The 22,112-nt window shown below is 39.3% G+C and overlaps 2 protein-coding genes across 2 annotated transcripts in view; both read left to right on the top strand.

The window, feature by feature from the left end:
• The window catches only part of LOC130916381 (NADH-cytochrome b5 reductase 2), a 16,394-nt gene extending 15,592 nt beyond the window's left edge, over nucleotides 1-802 (top strand). Inside the window, exon 9 of the mRNA XM_057837077.1 lies at nucleotides 517-802. Within this exon, the coding sequence (XP_057693060.1) occupies nucleotides 517-689 (173 nt within the window). The 3' untranslated portion in view covers nucleotides 690-802. The remainder of the gene's footprint in view (nucleotides 1-516) is intronic.
• Nucleotides 803-1,325: 523 nt separating this feature from the next.
• poglut3 (protein O-glucosyltransferase 3) lies at nucleotides 1,326-21,773 on the top strand. The gene is made up of 6 exons (XM_057836776.1): nucleotides 1,326-1,630; nucleotides 1,909-2,106; nucleotides 9,522-9,805; nucleotides 11,437-11,647; nucleotides 18,214-18,410; nucleotides 18,479-21,773. The coding sequence occupies exons 1-6, from the start codon at nucleotides 1,402-1,404 to the stop codon at nucleotides 18,917-18,919; spliced, it is 1,560 nt and encodes a 519-aa protein (XP_057692759.1). The 5' UTR covers nucleotides 1,326-1,401; the 3' UTR covers nucleotides 18,920-21,773.
• Nucleotides 21,774-22,112: the final 339 nt, after the last annotated feature.

The following is a 22,112-nucleotide window of genomic DNA, read 5'->3' as shown; positions in this document are numbered from 1 at the left end:
AAAAAATTGTTCCTTGACGAAATATTTTCGTTATAGTCATCGTTGACGAAAACAACACTCCATCCATCCATCCATCCATCCATCCATCCATCCATCCATCCATCCATCCATCCATCCATCCATCCATCCATCCATCCACCCACCGACCGCTTAATCCGGTGTAGGGTCGCAGGGCCAGCAATCTCTGCTAAACTGGATGCTCCAAACAAAGTTTCGTTGTGCTTTTTGTAACAATGACAATAAATATTCTGAATCTGAATGGGGGGGTCAGGGTAAATGTTTATTTCTTGTTTTTGTTCAGCTTCAGATGTCAAAGCCATATTTTCGGAATCTACAATTAAAGTAAGGTATAGTGTATTACCCAATACATTTAGAACATCAACCACTATATGTGGAATGCTAAATCATAGTCATAGAGACCTTGTTAATCTGTCCAAACAAGTGTATGGACAAAATGGTTCTTGGTCTAACAATATCAGTGGGTCTTACCATTTCTCCCTGTTTTTGATTCTTTAGGTTGGAAGTACAGTTCTGGATTTGTGACCTCTAATATGATCAAGGATCACCTCCCTGCTCCGTCCGCAGATGTCCTTGTTGTTTTGTGTGGTCCTCCTGGAATGATCCAGCATGCTTGTTTGCCAAATCTGAACAAGCTGGGATATAAAACAGAACAGGTCTTTGCATACTAATGTTGCATTTACCAAGAAGACTATGACGACTGTATGATACTTATTGTTTGATTGTTTTTTGATTCCTGAAACCATTCAAAGTGAGATTAAGATTTTTTTTTTTTTTTTTTCGTGTGAACAATACAAATTCAAGAAATAAAGCATGGTAGTAGTTTTGATTTCTATAGTTTTTTAAATGCAATGTTATTTTTTCATAAATAAATGAACTTCAAAACAATGATGTCTCAGTAAATGTTCAAAAAGGGGCACCGTGTTACTGCCTGACTTTTAAGTGCAATATGATTGCATAATCTTTTATAACGTTACAAACTATATTTTAGTATAATTTTAATTTGAACCATTCTAAATGAAATCTACGGATTCTGATTTAGGTGCAGTTTTTATTTTTCTTTCTTCGAGGACTGTGTTCATGTTTAAACTGCATTGTTACAGTGGCTCAGACACCGATTAAATAATAAAATCGGAACATTTCGGTCAAGGTTGCTACCTAATTTCAGTCTATATCCGATCGCAGTATAGATTTGCATGGGAACCATTGATTATAGATTATTTAAAAGAACAGAGGGGGGAAAAAAATCAACGATCCTAAAAATTCGATGTAACTTGAATGCATCACCGGCGAATGGGCGTGTCCATTTGAGCCAACATGTCGCCGCTTGACGAGTAAAAGTTTCTTATGAATCTTTTAGCCATTTAGCTGCAACTCGTGACGATGTTTAAACGTAACGCAGACCCTCTCGTGCCTTTTTATCCTGCTTTCCCCTCTGTTCATTTGGTCATCGCTGCATTTATTAGTTTTCATCTTGTTAAGTGTGAAAGGATTAACCCAGAGAGTTGTCTCATCTGGGGTCCAGGACTTCAGCCTAATGTAGTTCTGCCTGTACGCTACTTTTTCATTCAGTCAGTCAATTTTAAAGGAGAAAATGTCAGTTCATCTCCAGGTAATTTTTTAAAAATAAATACTGTATTCTGTGGAAACGTTAACTCTGTGTCTGAGCTATCTATTGCCATGATGACCAAGTTGCTACTTTCGTTTATTTTACTCGCTTGTTCATTTGAGTAGTTACCCAGTTTATATTCTTCGGTACGGTATCATTTTTATTCTCAGAACATCTCAAACCAAATCTACTTTATTAGCTACCTGAAGTTTTTTCTTGAGCCTGAAAGAATAGTAGTTTTGTAATATGGACTGGACACTGAAAATAACTGTTTTGTCAAGGCAAAGACACCTTTAAAGTGAGGATAACTTCACTGGAGAAGAAGGAGCATGTCCGCATCCACGTCCCCGCACCGCTGGACAGAGGAGATGGATCCTTCTTAGTGAGGTACCGCCTGTACAACACTGCACCAACAGGCCTTAAAGTTGACATCTTCCATCATGAAACAGCTGTTGCCAAATCACCCTACATCATCCAAGGTCAGTACGAGGGGTGGGAAGGATTTACAATCAGGGGTGAAAGTGGGCCAGAACGGTCAGGAACGCAGTTCCGGTATAAGATTCAGGGCCAGAACGCAGTTCCGGTATAAGATTCAGGGCCGGAATGCTGTTCCGGTACACGGTACTTTGATTTCCAAAATATGACGGCATCTGTCAAAACGCTATGTAAAAAAAAAATAATAATAATAATAATAAGCTGCCACACATGCATTTCATCTCCAAGAAGAGAATCTACCAACATCAGATTTACATACACAAGTGTTAACAACAAGCATAATAAAGTACTTGTGTAGCGTAATCTGTTTCCACCGATATTTATTTTTTATTTTATTCCACGGGCGGCCGGGAGGTTTCCCCAGCTGCTGCAGTTATCCATGTCTGACGATGATGATTCACGTCAATGTGCGAATGCACGCAGCAAAGCAAAACGCCTGGACTCATTTATCTGTTCAATTGGCTGACATACCGATATCTGATCAGCAGAGATAGTTAGCTCTGATTGGTTCAAATGTGCATGTTTTCTGGAACAGCAAAAAAAAAAAAAAAATTGTTGAATTGATGCGACAAAAAAGGGCAATGCAACATAAAATGGATCAAATCTTGAAGAGCAACAAAATAGTTGAGGTGGCTTATTTATCATATTTAGTTTTATTTGCTCTGATGGGGAGGTTCCGAACATCTTAGCTGTCAATGTGCACTTTGGACTTGTATTTGTTCATTTATGTTAGGCTACTTAGTCATTTCCTTATGATTTAAAAAAGTCAATGTTTGCGTGATCTTCAAAATATATTCCATTTCACTCTGCATAATATAAGTCATTTGTACTTATTTTTCTGAATGTATGTTACTTATATCTTTATTATTAAAATCATAAGTAAATGTTCACATTAACTTCAATTCTAATATACATTCAATGTTCTTAAGTACTTAAAATTGAGATTTGGCATTTAATATTTGAAGAAATGAGGGAAAAATAAAAATTAGGAGATGGAGGTTGGGGTTATTGCTGTTTTTGCAAACTTCTATTTTGCAAATCATTAAAAAAATACAATTTTGAATGAAAATCAATTTTTGTATGTGGTATAGAAATAACTGTGCTGAAACAGTTTTCTTTGCATTTCAGTAGTTTAAGAGGTTTGACAACCCCCCCCCCCCCCCCCCACCAACCCAAGTTTAAAATCTTAATTTTCTGGGGGAAGAAAAATTTTGAACAGGAGGGCATTTTTTAAAAAATATTTAAAAATTTTAAACAGCAAAACCCTAACTGGAGGTGAGAGCACGCAAGAGCAGAATTAAAGATGCCACGATTTTAACGAGATATTATCGCGTACTTACCTTGTTTCGATCCAAAAACTCCATCTAGCATGTATCACTGAGTGTCAAGACACAGCTGTGAATGGCCACAGCCAGATTTTTGAGGATTTTATGGGTGAAATATAGTGATATAACAAGGGTCGCGATGCAGAAATCACAGACAACAAGGAGTGGTTGAGATTTTCTTTTTCATATAGTTACCCTTTTAAATGTTATTTTTCAAATTTTCTTTGTTTGGATCGATTATTTATCATCTAACATATCGGGGAAAATGCGACAGTAACAAAAAAAAAAAAATACAATTAAGCGATAGTTTTGAGGTAGATATCCTACAGACGCCAAATTTTTCATTGTGACGTAATTTGTTTAAAAGTTTAAAATATGCGAGTGAATAACTTTTTAAAGTCATTTTCTTTTTTTAAACTAAATATTAGACATCAATTAATGATTCTAAGTTAAAAATGACATTTTGAATAATAAATATAAATACTTACCTTCTTTTTATGGCTAGGTTGAAACAAAAGCAGTTGCGCGACGTCTGTAAATGGGGGTTTTCAGGGTAAAACGGACAATTTAAAAATAGTTCGGGGGCTTAATGCGCCATGAATCTGCTATGGCAGCATATAAACATATTGTTCTATCAAACACAACAGTTGTTTTGGCTTAAAATACTGCAGTTTCTTTTAAAGAGGAGTGCAAGAGCAGAAACTGCTTTTTTATTCTTGTCTGTGTTTTCTGCCATATATATTATATATTATCATATGTTTTAATAAATGGTTTTTAAGCACTTCAAATGTAATAATTATGTTTTAAACATTCCTGTCCCACCGAATCATTTTCAAACAAGAATAAAGTACTTTAGTAGAAAAATGCTTGGCTTTATTAAATGCTTCTGTTTACATACCTTGCTTATGACTCCTGGAGTGACATGTAGAAGTTACAAACTCCTCAAGATCACTTCTAGCGTTTATTGCCACAAACATGTCTAGCTGCCTCGAACGTCTCACACACACACATTCATTCCAGTGTGCACTTCCTTGCACAGCAACTATTTAACAAGTTAAACGATGATTGACGTATGAGGCGCATGTGAAGTTGGCTTCTGTGGCAAGATCAAAGACAATCAACATCATTAACTTTAATAAGCGAGTGCCACAGTGACTAAGGAACAAAGAGCGAGAGGGAGCGAGGGAGGCTGTGCGAGTATGGAGGTAGATTTGTGTCTTTATTATTCAATCAAAAAAAAAGTTGCTTCGATCAAATAAAAAGTTGCTTTAATCAAAATGTATACTTTCAATCGAAGAAAACGTCACTTCAATCAAAAAAAATGTGTTTGAATGCAAAAATAAATTTGAAACTCAAAAAAATAGATTCGAAACTATTTTTCTTTGATTGAATTTTATTTTTTTGATCAAAGTCAAGTTTTTTTTAATTGAAACACCATTTTTGATTGAAGTCATGTAATTTTCCGTTTGGACCACATTTTGGCTAGGACATTTGTGTCTTTATTATTCAATCAAAAAATAAATTGCTTCAAACAAAGAAATATATATTTCCAAAAGAAAAATCACTTCAATCATTTTTTTTTTTAAATCAATCGTAGAAAAAAAGGTTTGAATGTGAAAAAATATTTGAGACTCAGAAATTCGCATTTGAACACTTTATTTTTCATTCAAACTGTTTTCTTTGATTGAAGCAATCCTTTTTGTGTTTGAGCCATATTAGGGGTAGGACATTTGTGTCAAAATCATTCAATCGCAATAAAAGTTGCTTTAATCAAAAAACTATTTTTAATCAAAGAAAAAAATCATTTGCAAAAACTTTTTTTTTTAAATATATTTTTTATTTGAAATATATATTTTTTTTTATTGAAGTGTCACTTTTTTTGAAAAGCAAAAAGTTTTAAACTCTTTTTTTTTTTTTTCAAAGTGGAAAAAGTTTTGAACACACTTTTTTTTTTTGAAGTGGAAAAAGTTTTGAAGGCACTTTTTTTCGATTGAATCATTTTGACACAAAGATTCTCCTTCAACGCTAGTTCCGGTGTGTTTGATTGGCAGGTAGCTACGCCAATGACATAAAAGTATGAAGCAAGCATAATGGCCACCAGGGCTCCATCCAGCCATCGGAGTCTGTTGGAGTCTAAGCCGAATATAGGGCACCGGTACGGGCGTGTGACATCGGCATTTCACCGGAGTACGGTGCCCTGTTGCTTAATGTGATTTAACACGGCGAACTTCACCCGCTGCCCTGACGTGACGGTTGGCAATTGGTTCCAACCGGAGTGTCCGCGACGCGCCGGTACGGGAGTGTTCGGCGAGTGGCCCGACACTACCCTGCCCAGTAAGCGAGTGGACTACCGGCGAGTCGCCGGCGTCCACGCCGGCAGCCCCATCGCTTCAGCTTTGAATGAGTGCCGTGTCATTCGCGCGGCGTCCACTCGACAGCCGGCCTCCGCACCTGGGGGGTGATATCGGGGTCTGACCAGTGTGCCACGACAGGGCACCGTACCGTTGCGGGTACTCCGGTGAAATGCCGATGTCACACGCCCGTACCGGTGCCCTATATTCGGCTTAGACTCCAACAGACTCCGATGGCTGGATGGAGCCCTGGTGGCCATTATGCTTGCTTCATACTTTTATGTCATTGGCGTAGCTACCTGCCAATCAAACACACCGGAACTAGCGTTGAAGGAGAATCTTTGTGTCAAAATGATTCAATCGAAAAAAGGTGCCTTCAAAACTTTTTCCACTTCAAAAAAAAAAAGTGTGTTCAAAACTTTTTCCACTTTGAAAAAAAAAAAAGAGTTTAAGACTTTTTGCTTTTAAAAAATAGTGACACTTCAATAAAAAAATATATATATTTCAAATAAAAAATATATTTAAAAAAAAAAAGTTTTTGCAAATGATTTTTTTCTTTGATTAAAAATAGTTTTTTGATTAAAGCAACTTTTATTGCGATTGAATGATTTTGACACAAATGTCCTACCCCTAATATGGCTCAAACACAAAAAGGATTGCTTCAATCAAAGAAAACAGTTTGAATGAAAAATAAAGTGTTCAAATGCGAATTTCTGAGTCTCAAATATTTTTTCACATTCAAACCTTTTTTTCTACAATTGATTTTAAAAAAAAAATTGATTGAAGTGATTTTTCTTTTGAAAATATATATTTTTTTTGTTTGAAGCTATTTATTTTTTGATTGAATAATAAAGACACAAATGTCCTAGCCAAAATGTGGTCCAAACGGAAAATTACATGACTTCAATCAAAAATGGTGTTTCAATTAAAAAAAACTTGACTTTGATCAAAAAAATAAAATTCAATCAAAGAAAAATAGTTTTCAAATATATTTTTTTGAGTTTCAAATTTATTTTTGCATTCAAACACATTTTTTTTTGATTGAAGTGACGTTTTCTTCGATTGAAAGTATATATTTTGATTGAAGCAACTTTTTATTTGATCGAAGCAACTTTTTTTTTGATTGAATAATAAAGACACAAATCTACCTCCATATGCGAGCGCATGTTTGTGGTATTAAAAAAAACAAAAAAACTCTCGCACGTCGTTGCGATGGGACTATTGCGCATGCGCACATCGCGATGGCGATGTTTAAACGATATATCGTTCAGGCTTAGTACCTAGACAAGTGCCGATTACCGATTGGTATTCCGTGGTATGAAAACGTCAAGGTTTCAAAATCGCAAAAATTTTCCGTCACACCGTCCCCAATTCTTTGTCCCAAAAATGCATGGAGAAATCCCTCGCTTGTAGTTGTAAGGCTCGACCCTCCCCCACCGGTTGTTGCTCAGTGTCAGTGAGTCAGCTGTGCTACACAGCTGCTGGAGGATGTGAAACTCCTGAACTTTTTCCCCCATTGAAGAAAACAAAATCGCTGGTATAAAAATACTTTGGCTACGAAAAGTTACAGACAGACACGGCTCAGGGGATGAGGGCCATGTAAAACATGTTTGCAGAGGGTGGCTGCCGAGGAGGCAATACCTCCAATATGATTTCGCATTTTAACAAAATTAGTTAGTAGTTGGTTAGTAAACGCTGTCATGAATGTTTCCTACCAGCTACGAGAATAACTCCAGTGTGTTTAGTGTGTCTAGCGGTGGTAAAACATGTTTTTTTCGAGCTGGCAAATGTCTATGTTGCGAAGAGAGTGTGTGTATAATATAAACATGATACGAGACATACACACATGCTTTTTATGGAAAGTAATTTAATTATTTTTGTCCTGATGGTAATAATTAGAGGCGTGCGAAATTTCCGATTCTTAGATTATTTGCGATTCGGCCGTGGAAGATTCGAGAACGATTCACAAACATCCAAATTCCAATTATTTACTCATACCAGGTAAAGCGGAACTAAAACACAGTCAGCGCGGTCTTCGGGACGCAATGAGGGACGGACCGAGAGTAAATATAATGTTCAACTCATGCTGCTAGATAAAAAAACAATAATACCTGACTGCGGCCAACAGCCGCTACAAACAACGCCCAGTTGCTGTTTGATACAAACATACGACCACATAATGCTACGGTAGATATCACATATATATAGAACTAGATGCGAAATGATAGGCGACGGCGGCGTTAGAACATGTATAGAGAACTAGATGCGAAATGACAGACTTGCCGGCGTTAGTAAACAGCCGCCATCTTAAAGCAGTAGACTTCTCTGGAAGGCTCTGTTGTAGCGAAATTAATTCACTTTTTATCTAAAATACCCCTAAATCGGCAAAATTTTGACTTGAATCTATCTTAAAATGAGTAAACAGTTTTGAAACTTTCACATGTCGAAAATAGAAGGGAAGTTATGGAATAACGGGAGCAATTTTAACTACTTTAACAGTTGATTCACAACATTAAATTATTCAAATGTAATTTAAAGCTGCTGATACAGAATGGGGCGTGAGTATTTTATTTAATGTTTTGAACTGTTAACTTGATACTGAAATAGTACTTTGGTTTAGCCTGAGAGGTTTTTTGAACAATTTTGGAACTAATGTACGAAATATTAAAAGCGGGGGCGGGGGGTGGTTGCATCAATAATCGATTTATAATCAAATCATAGCCTCTGAACTGTAATCGAATCGTTAGGTGCCCCAAGATTTCCACATTTAGTAATAATGTTTTTAAGTAACAGGTTAGAGTTGTAATTGCAATACCCTGACATTTTTGCTTAAGGTTATCATCCCGTCAGAATCTCATACCGGCACATGCCTAGTGGGACCTCTACATACAAATTTGTTCAAGGACCTGGATGATCTGCATGTGCCGTCACAGCCTACAGCATCACAGCCCCACGCTGCACATAAAGTAGCAAAGCGCACCATGCTTCGGTTGCATTCACATGCGAAGCAGGGTGCGCTGAAAACAGACAGAGACCCACGATTTTTGAGCGTACCAGAGTTCGGTTGTTTGGTCCAAACTAGAGTTCAGATGGTCGTTCACATTTAAAAAACGAAGTGGAGTATCTCAGAAAAAGAACTCTGGTCCGTTTAAAACAGACCAAGCAGTGCTAGTGTGAAAACGCCATTATACCCACACACATAAACACTGATAAACTCGTACACAGCTGCATGAGACCATGAGTTCAACTGAAATCATGTGAAGGGGGGGAAACAGGGATACTGTCGTTTGATTGCTTAAAAAGTTCTGCTAATAATGAAATTCAGATTTTTTTTCAATATGTTAAATAAGATTTCCACTGGAATGCACATTATAAAGATGTTTGTAGGCCAAAGTGATTGGACAACATTAGCATTATGACTCCCAACTGACTGGTGACTAGTTCTTGGTGTACACCTCCTTTCACCCGAAATGAGCTTGAATAAACTTGACCCTAATGGAGACAAGTGACAGAAATATAACGTAACAGAAAGACAGATTTTGAGTCTATCTGCTCGATTGTCACATCTGCAAAAATTACACATTTTTTGGATGTGGAAAGAGCTTTGTAAGGCAGTTTCTGATATTTGTTTACTGAACTTTTGGACAACGAATTACAGTAAATAACCCTTCTTCTGCCGTGCGGCCGGAGTCATGCTAACTAATCAATATTTTGATTTTATAGGTCCAGTGTATCACGAGTACTGTGACTGTCCTGAACCTGACGCCTCCGTCTGGCAGAGCGTCATGCAGTGTCCAAATGTTGAGCCTCAGATTGAGGCGGACTTCCAATCTTTTCCAACTATTAACCTACAGCTTCTCAGGGAGCAAGGGCCTAAAAGATTTGCAAACAGAGGAGGTATCATTCACTACGCCATCATCAAAAATCAACTGTTCCGCCAAACATTGGGAAAATACACCGACTTCAAGATGTTCTCTGACGAAATACTGCTCTCGCTGACAAGGAAGGTTGGAATGGCACAATTTTTTTGCACTACAGTGGTATCTCTGCTTACAAAATTAATTGGCTCCGAAAGTAGTTTCGTAACCTGAAAATTCCGTAAGTAGAGACGCGTTTTCCACGGGCGACCGTGGCGCAGTTGGTAGCTAGAGTTGTCCTTGGACCGTGGTTCGATTCCCGGCTACAACTGCTCACTGTCGAAGTGCCCTTGGGCAAGGCACTGAACCCTGATTTGCCTCCAATGGGTTGACAGCGCCTTGCATGGCAGCAGCCCCATTGGTGTGTGAATGTGTGCGTGAATGGGTAAATGTGTGCTAATGTAAAGCGCTTTGGGCATGGTAACCATCCAGATAAATGCGCTATATAAGTACTGTCCGTAAATGCCCAAATCCGTTCCAAGCCCTTAAAATTCAGACATAAATCTTTTCTAATGCGTCAAAATATGTAACAAATATATGTTACAATTACTGTAATTTCTGAAAACCGCCACCCCCAAATTTGACACGAAAACAGCATTTGTTCATAGATAAGTCGCAGCTGTCCTCACTGTATTATGCGATATTTACACCAAAAAATATTAACCGGTAACACTGTATTTGACAGCGACATCATAAGACTGTCTTAAGACCAAATGAACCACCATAAAGCTTTGAACCAATTGGCTGCAAAGCTTCATTGCTTCAAGAAACTTCATTTGTCCATCACTGCTCTCTTGGGGGAGACAGTCAACCTCTCCTGCCACCTGCTGTCAACACTGTTGTCGTCCAACGTGCCTCCTAGCATGCATTGTAGCGCTACAAATGTAAATAACAATCAAAATTCATGTTCTGTGCTAATTATTCATTCAGTTACGCTTCCAGTTGTTTCATTAATTGCTAGTTCTGGTATTTGTTAAAACTTCATTTGACAGCGGCGCTATAAAACTGTCATAAGACCATCATAATTATGACATGACACTGCCATGAGCATTAATGACATCATGACAAATGTCATTTTGTATCATCCAGCAAATTATCTCACTTTTGAAAAAATGCAAAAGATCCGAGTGCCACCTATTAACCCAAACAAATCAACAAATAAGCGGCACTGCACTACAAGACGCAGGATTCAAAATGAGGGGGAAAAAGTAGCGGTTTGTAGTCCCCAAATTACAGTAGATTATTGCACAATAAACATAAAATCAGAGTTGTGCATAGTGTAAAAAAAACAAAAATAGAGTAAATAAAAGTGAATATACTCATGTAAAGCTTTCGGAATACAAGGAGCAAATGAAGAGGACCCTAGGATACACACAAACACATACAGTAAAGGTCCCTCATAGTCAGTTGGATTGCAGTAAATCTAGGCAATAGCCAATGGCAGAGCAGCTATAAGTATGTTATGTTCAGTAAACCTGGGAGCTGTGAGTACCAGCCATACTGTATTTTTGTCTTTCGTACCCTGAAATTTCTTTCTTAAAGATGCAATATTTTCCCGTTGAGGGGTGTCTTAACCTGAAAAGTCTGTAATGTAGGGACGTTCTTAAGTAGAGGTACCACTGTATTCCCATGAAAATCCCCCATCTTCAAAATTAAGTTTCTTTTAATGGACTTTCGTAATGTTCCCTGATGACTGATGATATTGTAAATCTACTGTGAAGGTGGTGGTGCCTGATGTCGAGTTTTATCTCAATGTTGGTGACTGGCCATTGGAGACACGGTCGGCAGACGCAAGTCCTATTCCAGTCTTGTCTTGGTGTGGTTCTACAGACACACGAGATATTGTCCTTCCCACCTACGAGGTGACACATTCCACCCTGGAGACCATGAGAGGTGTCACCAACGATCTGCTCTCAATTCAAGGCAATACAGGTAATGCACATTCATGAGTCCATTAGGATCCAAGGGAACATTTTTCAATGTACAGTGCTGGCCAAAAGTATTTGCACGCCTGCAATTCTGTCAGATAATGCTTAATTTCTCCCAGAAAATGATTGCAATTACAAATGCTTTGGAGGTAATCTCTTCATTTATTTTGGTTTCAATGAAAAAACACAAAAGAGAATGGGAAAAAAATAAATCATTGTCATTTTACACAAAACTCCAAAAATGGGCCGGACAAAAGTATTTGGCACCCATTGAAAATCATGTGATGCTTCTCTAATTTGTGTAATTAACAGCACCTGTTACTTACCTATGGCACATAACAGGGGGTAACAATAACTAAGTCACACTTGCAGCCAGTTAAAATGGATTAAAGTTGACTTAACCTGTGTCCTGTGTCCTTGTGTGTACCAAATTGAGCATGTAGAAAAGAAAAAGACCAAAGAACAGTCTGAGGACTTGAGAAGCAATATTGTGAGGAAGCATGGGCAATCTCAAGGCTACAAATCCATCTCCAAAGACCTGAATGTTCCTTAGTCTACCGTGCACACTGTCATCAATAAGTGTAAAGCCATGTCACTGTGGCTAACCTCCCTAGATGTAGACGGAAAACAAAAATTGACGAGAGATTTCAACGAAAGATTGTGCGGATGGTGGATAAAGAACCTCGACTAACATCCAAACAAGTTCAAGCTGTCTTGTGTGTCAACCCGTACTATCCGTTGGCATCTGAATGAAAAGGGACTCTCTGGTAGGATACCCAGGAAGACCCCACTTCTGAGCCAGAGACGTAAAAAAGCGAGGCTGGAGTTTGCCAAAACTTACCTGAGAAAGCCAAAAACGTTTTGGAAGAATGTTCTCTGGTCAGATGAGACAAAAGTAGAGCTTTTTGGGAAAAGGCTTCAACGTAGAATTCACAGGGAAAAATGAGGCCTTCAAAGAAAAGAACACGGCGGTCCCCACAGTCAAACATGGCGGAGGTTCCCTGATATTTTGGGGTTGCTTTTCTGCCTCTGGCACTGGACTGCTTGACCATGTGCATAGCATTATGAAGTCTGAAGACTACTAACAAATTTTGCAGCATAATGTAGGGCCCAGTGTGAGAAAGCTGGGTCTTCCAGCAGGACAATGATCCAAAACACTTCAAAAGCACTCATTGTTCGTCAAAACCCAGCAATGAGTCACGCCCTGAATCCCATAGAACACCTGTGGAGGGATCTGAAAATGGCAGTTTGGAGAAGGCACCCTTCAAATCTCAGAGACCTGGAGCAGTTGGCCAAAGAAGAATGGTCTAAAATTCCAGTAGAGCATTGTAACAATCTCAATGATGGATACTGGACGCGGTTATTCGCAGTTATTTTGTCTAAAAGTTTTTCTACCAAGTATTAGGCTGAGGGTGCCAATACTTTTGTCCGGCCGATTTTTGGAGTTTTGTGTAACAATGATAATGATTTACATTTCTTTTTTCATTCTCTTTTGTGTTTTTTCATTGTAAGCAAATTAAATGAAGATATTACTACCAAAGCATTTGTAATAGCAATCATTTTTCAGGGAGAAATTGAGCATTATCTGACAGAATTGCAGGGGTGCCAATACTTCTGGCCAGCACTGTACATACTGTAAGGGCTACCTGTTTAAATCCCGGGACTTAACCGGAGTTCAGCATGTCTGAAAAGGAGTGCTAGTCACATGATCTGTTTGAAAAATAATTTTGACCCATTATGAAATACTTTGTAAGATACTTGTTCATCTCAGTCATTTATGATGTTTTATTGCTTTACAACCTTTATGGACAACATAGGTCTTTATTTCAAATTCATATACGTATCGGTCAATTATATGCAATGACATTTTCGGCCACTCGCCCTCGAATCATGACATAACCGTCATATTGGATTTTATGTATCTCCTCTTTTAAAGCTCAGGATGAAAATACATGAGCAGAATATCATCTTTTTTTCTTAGTCTGACTGAACACACATTGTGCTTGTGACATGACCTCAACGATTCAGCTGCTCTATTCAAAGCTTACATGCAATTTGTCACAACTCTCAAGCAAACTCGCTGTGCAGAATAAATCTCCATAATAACTTCTGCGCCTCTGCATTTGTGCTGCTGAGTCACGGCAGAGTGCAGCCGGGATAATGGAGACATCCACAGAGTTCACCCATTGTCCATGTTATAATGAAACCTAACTTTGCCTTTGTTGTTGTACGTTTTATAGTTGTGGTTTTAAATTGTAATTTTAATTTCAGATTATTTTTTCAGTTTCAAATTCCTTTTTTTTCACCTTCAAATATATCTTAATGTTCAGATTTTTCTTTTTTTTTAATCAAACTTTTTGGGCCCTGCGTAGAAGGCGTGGCCTCGACAGACAACATATTGACCCATATTTTTACAGGATGTTTTTTTTATCGAAGTACTTTTCCTCGATTGCTAAATAAATGGGATGGTCATGACAAATAACAGTCTTGTGCTAATTGGAATATGAAATATTAAAAATGCATTGATTCAGGATGACAAGACAGATTTAAGCCTGAGTTATACTCCCGCGTTGCGGTGACGGCGTAGCGACTACGGCGTCATTCGACATTCGATAGTTCTGCGGTGAGGGAACGCGTTGCTCTGTAATTCACTGCCAAGCCACTAGAGGGATGTGGCGTTATGTTTGTACGGTTTTGGGGCATGATTGTTGACTACTTCCGCTAGTCGGAGAAAAAATAAACAATGCAAGATGGAACTCTTGAAAGTAAATATTCTGCTCATCAACACTGAATAAATATTGAACATACAAATGTTGACGGGCAGGCGACGCAGAAGACGGTTTCGAGGCGGTCTGGCCGACTTTTGATGCCGCACAGAGAGTTTTAGACTCGGGTGGAGAGAGCTAGCTGTGGCGGCTAGCTTCAAACTGGCGTCGAGCACTGCGTTCAAGGTCTGCAAAGCCCTCCAGCCTGATTTGTTTGCCGTGTCCTACAACCAGCCAGTGGGAAGCCATAGCAGATTTCTGGCGTCTAGGGAACTTCCCAAACTGCGTTGGGAGGCTTGATTTTAAGGTTATCATAAAAAGCACCGAGGCACTCTCAATCAGTGATGATGTATTGTGTGTGTGAAGTGTCTGTTATTGAAAATTAAAGATCAAAACAACTCTTTTGACACCAAATCTGTGCTTTATTCTTCATATACTTGAAACATATGTACACAGTAAATGATGAAGTGCACCAACCAAAAATACGACATAAAGTGATAAAAAGTTGGCAGTTTTTGGCCGACTGTGTCACCGCTTCGTGTGGCCACTCGATTCAGACCACCCACGTCTCGGTGGTTCTTCCATTTATTTATTTTTTCGATCGCCGACCTTGCCATTTGGCAGTCACAATAATAATTTCTTGACGAGACTTGCTCTTCGATGATACTCCCGTCGGCTCGGTGCATTTTTGCGTGTAGAAAATAATGTTTGATTCTATTCTACAATGGCGGTGTTTTCGCCCGGAAACAACAGTCTGAGCGGACCAATCACAGTCCGTTTTCGCTACGTCAACGCGTCTACGCGACGCGAAGGTTAGAAAAATCGAGAGGTGCGCGTCAGGCTACGGCGTAGGGTCGTAACTCGATTCTTCCTTGACGGCGTAGGTCTGACGCGGAAGTATAACTCGGCCTTTACTCCATAATGGTGAAAACTGTCGACTTCTTGCACCTCCCGAACGATATTTTATGCCACCGGAGTTAGTCCGGCTTTTATCATTTCCCTGCCCCGGCTTCGGAGAGCGTAAACAAACCAGGAGGCGTGACAGCTAGCCGACATGCTAACCCGACCCGAGCGGTGTTTCAAAGTCTTATTCTCGTCATTCGAAATGAAAAATCACACAAAATTAGCCCGGATCATACCACACGGCGGCGGGGTTGTCAATCGTCTTTGCCGCTCGGCAACATACCCCCTGGCGATGGGCAAGTTAACGCTCATTGTTCCCCTGCTGCGGGCAGAAGAGCTCATTTGTCGGGGAGGCAGCTAGAGAATGACCGCCGGAAAAACCGTCAGACATCGGAGGAGCGCGTAGCTGCCCAAGCCCAACCCGAGGATAGTGGTCTATTGCCAGGCACACGAAAAGGGCAGAGGGGGCTGGAGGTCTGGACGATATGGAGAACCGCACAAGCATAAGCCAAGTATAGCGCTCTCCCGGCGGGTCCGGAAGAGGACCGAGGGGTGTGTGCGACAAGCCGCTGGTCGGTGGCCGAGTGGCATTCTCGGTGGACAAGGAGCATTGTCAGGGACAAAATGCAAGCCACCTCTGTATTAAAACGTGTGCCATTATCCCAGTATTTGACATAATACAAAACACGATGTTTACTCACTTCCTCGTTAGTCCAATGATCCCACGGTTGTCGGACTTGTTTAGGCCAAACTTCCTCGTAAGTCCAATGGTCCCACGGTTGTCGGACTTGTTTTGGCCAATCTTGGGGTGAACGGGAATTTTTTGAAACCCAAAAAGGCTCACATGCCTCTCCCTGGTGCAGCAATAAAACACCTGCAGCACATTTGGCTGCCGTGATGCGAAAACGAATTAATCCGCAGTATATCTGCATGCTAAAAAGCAATGCTGTATCGTGAGATGCTGACCCCGGTGACGTCACATTCGCATTTGTACTCAACCCGGTACTGGAGCCGGAAATCACTCATTTTAATGGCGCGGGATTTAAAAAATTGAATAGATAAAACGATCGCTTACACACACATCCATGCGGTCCATTTCATTCATAAAATACTGCGTGAAATATGAAATAAACATGCTTTTTGGTGTCATAGGCCCTTTAACTGTAGTCTAGAGCTGTACTGTTTTAAGTACATAAAACTTTTTAAAGTTTTTAATAAAGGTTCTGAGTATAAAACTCAATTATATGACAATTTACTTTTTGAGTATGTGATGAAAGGAATCACTATTATATGAATGGTTTCCTTATAAAAAATTATAAAACTATACTATCTAACAATCATTCAACTACTAATATGCTTCTCCATAACAATACAAACAGATAGTTAAGACACTGATTAGCGTAATCACGAACTAGCTTAGTGCTCTTTGCTCGGCAGTAATGTCTCAAAAACAAAGAATACAAACATTACAATTGGCTTCATTTACTCACCTCTGACGGAGGCACACTGGATCTAACAACACAAAAGACAATCTAACTCTCGACACTTTTCAATATTACTGTATTTATTCAGGAACTTAACCTGAATGCAACAGTGAACTCTCTCTTGCTCCAATCACTGTCGTGCAGCCTCACATTGCACACAAACAGGACCCAAACGGGACTACTCATAGCTGCCGGCAAAAATTGATACAAATTCATTTATTAATTGATTAGTTGTTTCAGCTTTAGAAATGAGGTATCAGAAATCCAAACAACACGAACACAGCAGTTTGAATCATCACAATTAAAACGTCCTCATGTGGGCAACCTCCAGGTGCAGGCACAAAGGGAACAAATTTTTATGTGTGTGTACATATTAGGCAAGCTTTAGTTTAGCATGAGCTACATCCATACGAGCTGTCTAGAATGACTTGCAACCCCCCCCCCCCCAGCGTTTTTTTAATTTACAGATATTAAGAAACATACATACAGAGAACATAGAAGTATTTTCCAAAAGTTGGCTGTCTACAGATTCTAAACTGCTGACATGTTGGCTGTGAGCCAGTAGTTAGCGAGATAGCATCAGCCAGCGTGTTGCTTCTCGGCATGTTTTGATGACGTAATCACAAAAGGGCTAAGGTTAGTCACACTATTCAGTGGTAAACTTTCAGTCCCATCTCTACCGAGAATGCATTTTTATCTATTTTCGGCTGATAGTTTTCGGCGCTGAATTTTTGGTCACATGTCTAGAATTCACCAAATATGAATATCACGGTCTCACTCGGAAGGTTTACCCACAAGTCTTTGCACCCTTCACACTCAGCGACACTACAGTATTTTTTTTTAATTCATTGAGGTGTGACAGCCACTCTTCGAGTGTCCCAAAGCTCAGGAAAGTTCAAGAAAGCTGCTTTATCAAGTTCTCCTCGGCCATGACATGTGTATCCATCTGCTGATAAAGCATATCACTACACCGGCACACCGCTATTTGACAAAAAGTCTTCCAACTTTTTGATCTCTGGTAGGCCAACTGTGAAGAATTATAACAAAAGTTTGAAGTAAACAGGATGTTCAATGGTACGTTGCAAGATTCATTTGCTTTCACTGCTGACAAGACTGGATAACCAGTGTACTTAATATGTAATGAGGACATGAAAAAGTATGCAATTGCAGTCTTGTCAGTCTTTGAATCCACATATGTATGAGCAGGTGTTCTCCAAAATGAACTTTATTAAAAACAAATATCACAGACAACTCTCAGATGATAGCTTACAACCCTGTCTGAAGATGTCTGTGACATCTTAATACAGCTCCTATGTGCAAGGTTGTGTTTTATTTGTTTTAATACTAGAAGAATAACACCAAGTTTCATCAACTGGTTAGGACCAGAGAAAACTAAGACTCAGGACAATCTCTTCCAGGTCCTTCTTGGGCAAACAAAACGGATCGGGCATTTTTCCGTGGCCGGGATAGCAGAGAGGAACGTCTCCAGCTGGTATCTTTGTCTAAGAAACATCCGGAGCTTGTGGATGCTGGCATCACAGGATGGTTCTTTTTCAGAGACAGAGAGAAACATATTGGCAAGGCACCACTTGTTGGATTCTTTGATTATTTTAAGGTGAGAGTTACTGGAACCACGTGTGAAAGCATTTGAGTTGCTTATTCTTCATGGTTTTCTCTCCTCAGTTCAAGTACCAAGTAAATGTGGACGGCACAGTGGCGGCATATCGTTTTCCTTACCTCATGCTCGGAAACAGCCTGGTTCTGAAGCAGGATTCGCACTACTATGAACATTTCTATAGTAGTCTCCAAGCTGGCAACCACTACGTCCCTTTCAAAAGAAACCTGTCGGACTTGTTAGAAAAAATCAAATGGGCCAAAGAGAATGATGCAGAAGCGCAGAAGATCGCCGTTATGGGGCAGGCCGTTACCCGTGAGCTACTGCAGCCCAGCAGACTTTACTGTTACTACTACCAAGTGCTACTGACTTACGCCAAGCGGCAGTCAGGTCAGCCCAGCCGCCATGCGGACATGGAGCCAGTGCCTCAATCTGATGATCACACAACCTTGTGCGATTGCTGGCATAAGAACCACAAAGGTCAAAAGACTGTCAACGATGAACTATGATAAGCCATTACTCCTAAACAAGAATCAAGGTTTAGAATTTTTTTTTCTTGGAATTTTATAAACAACTAACATTGCATATATTTTGAATGATCTGTTTTGAAAAGAATGACAGTTTTTCAGACAAAAACAATACGGTGGGTTTTTTTTTTTTTTTTTATCATGGCGTTGGTGTTATGGTTTTAAAAGCAATTCCTTAGTTGAATTGTTCTTTTATCCCAGACAATTGTTTTAGGTTGTTTTATGTACCTGACATGTTTCGGTGACTACTTCCGCCTTCATCAGAGTGTCACTGATGTTGGTGTGATGCGTCATTTATCAGCTGATGGATGAAGGTGTGACTCACCTGTCAGATAAGACAGGCGTGTCACGCCCTCTGTTGACCCTTCACTCTTTAGACGGGCGCAGTTATGAAAAAAAGGCACCTAACCCTAAAAAAATTGCAACAAAAGGTTTTTCAACTGTTTTTTGTAGTATTTCGTGTACTAAATAACATATCAAAAGTTTTGCCAAAATATGACCACTGGAAAGGTGTTATTTTCAAGATGGCATCTAAGATGGTCAGAAAAACATTAAAATAGCCTAACCCTGTAATTATTTATCATAGACAAGTACTTTTTGTGTCTAACCCTATATTTTTGGGACCAATGAATCTGATATACAATTAGTTAATATGGAAATTATATATTTTCCTATGTTAATTTCACGAAAACTTTTAAATAATAAACCATTTCAAGGTATATAAACTAATGATAAAAAATGTCCATCCCATTTTATCATTATTCTTTCTTGATGGAAAAAGTCTTGCAAAATCTGCCATGAAGAAATAAAAGACGCTTCAGATATGGTTGAAGTACGTCAGAAGGGAGCTGATGGAATCAATAGTGCAAGTGTCCAAAGAGGGGATAACAGTCATTTCGGCTGGTGAAAAAGTACACTCAAAATGTTGACAACAGTATGTAAATCCCAAAAGCATTCAAAGGCAAAACAAAACCAAAGTAGAGCCCCCAACGAGAAGTGCCAGAGTAATAACTGGTCCTTTCAACAGCCAAACGGACTGTCTATTTTGTGGGGTTGCAGTGACACATGGAAGTGCAGACTTTAGCTATGTTAAGACAGATACATTTGTCAAGTCCATTCTTGAGTATTGTGAGAGTCGCTCCGATGAAAGGGCCTTCACCGTCAAGGGCAGAATTGAATTTTATGCCCGTGATTATGCTCCGGATAGTGGTTACCATCACACATGCAGTATTAATTTCCGGACTGGGAAATTACCACCACTACAGTTCCAGAACAACCCAGAGGCAAAGCATAGAAAGTCTGGCCGGCCCAAAAATGATGATCAGGAGCAGGCATTCATGAGGGTTTGCTCTTACCTTAAGAACAATGATGAGGAACAGTTAGTTGACAGTTACACATTTGCAAGATAAGATGAAGGAATTTATGTCAAATACAGATTCCAAACCATTTGGAAAGGCCTACCTCAAAACAAAGCTAAAAGAAAAGTATAGGGACAGTGCAAACTTGCTGAAGGGGAAGGTCTCCAAGACATAGTGATGGTGAGGGAAAGGACATCACAGATACTGAGATCTTATTTCAAAGCCCAAGCAAAGGACGAGGAATCACAGAAACAAGTGATCGTTGAGACAGCAGCACGGTTTATTAAAAGTGATATTAAGTCCAATGTTGCTAAACTTCAAACAAGAAACCCCTGGGTGTCAGGGAATGATGCATATCATGCATGAAGGAAAAGTCTGTGTTCCAGAAACTTGTGAATGGTGGTTCAACCATCCAGACCGGCGCAAACTGGTTTCTGCTCCCTAATCAAGCAAAGAATGTCATAGAAGACCTTCGGAGACGGGTGATGGCTCTTATGTTTAGTGTCAAAGATACAGAAAATTCTCTTGTATCTTTGTGCTACAAACATCTCGGCAAAAAAATTGTGTCTGCCAAATCATTTGTCAACCCAGAACAGCTACCTCCTACAGAGTCTGCTACTACATATCACTGCCAAAGAGTTGATTACCAGATCATTGTCTGGACCGAAATGGCGAAGGACAAGAATCCGTTGGATTGAGGATGTCAATGGGAGGGCAATAACTTTGTGCCAGTTATGACCAACAAAACTGCTGCCCCAGAAAGCCTCCTGCATATGGTCCACTGTAACTGCACAAGTGCCTGCCGAACACAACGGTGTAGTTGCAGACAATATGGATTGTCATGCATGCCTGTTTGTAGAACATGTCAAGTCGAAAATTGTGAGAATCCACAAAATCGATCTCTATGGAAGGAAGAGTGTGACAAGGATTTTTAAATCTGGTGCGTGTAAAAAAAAAAAAAAAAAAAAATACAGGAAAATAAACATGCAGAAGCATGACAGAAAAAAAACAGAAACTTAAAAAAAAATATATTTTTTTAAAAAAAAGGAGTTAGTCATACTGAGCCTTCTCGTGGCGGACCTATTTTGATTATTTTCACAGTACCACACAGTCATAATGCATTAATTCCCCAACATAATGCTGAAAGTTTAACATAATTTGAAGTATAAGTAAACTCAAACCAATGCTGGGCAAATTATGGCACGTAGAAAATGGGGAAATATCCGGTTATATTGGAAAACCTTATTTATTTTTAACTTAAATACCAATTTTGATACATTGTTATACATGTAATCATTTCTCTATACTTTATGTCAGTTAATTTGATTCTTGGTTAACCAAAACATAGGAATAGACACCACAAGTACTTATTTAGGATGATTAATGGAGGAATAACGATCTGTTAAAGCCCTGGCGGCGTCCATCTTGAAATTTTGACATTTCCGGTGGTCATATTTTGGTGAACTTTTGATATGTTATTTAGTACACTTAATAGTACAAAAAACAGTTGAGAAACCTCTTGTTGCAATTTTTTTAGGGTCATACCATAACTGCGCCCGTCTACTTCCAGGATGCTGGTCCAGGTAGTAGAGAGCATGTAGGCCCCATCGTCCCTGTTCATGGTAACATAAACTTGGGCTTGCGGATTTGTTTGTTTGTGTGTTTGTTTGTTTGTTTGTTTTAAACATACAGAACACAGGAGGAAAGGCACATCCAACATGCACTAAAAAGGTTTCAGTATCCACAGTAGGCAATAGCAAAAGGTGTAGGACCGGTTAAAAACAAAAACACAAAAGGGGGGGGGGGGGGGGCAAACA

Source organism: Corythoichthys intestinalis, chromosome 5 (genome assembly GCF_030265065.1).
Source record: "Corythoichthys intestinalis isolate RoL2023-P3 chromosome 5, ASM3026506v1, whole genome shotgun sequence".
Lineage (NCBI taxonomy): Eukaryota > Metazoa > Chordata > Actinopteri > Syngnathiformes > Syngnathidae > Corythoichthys > Corythoichthys intestinalis.
Note: the sequence above shows the minus strand (reverse complement) of the source record. Positions and strands in the feature narration are given on the sequence as shown.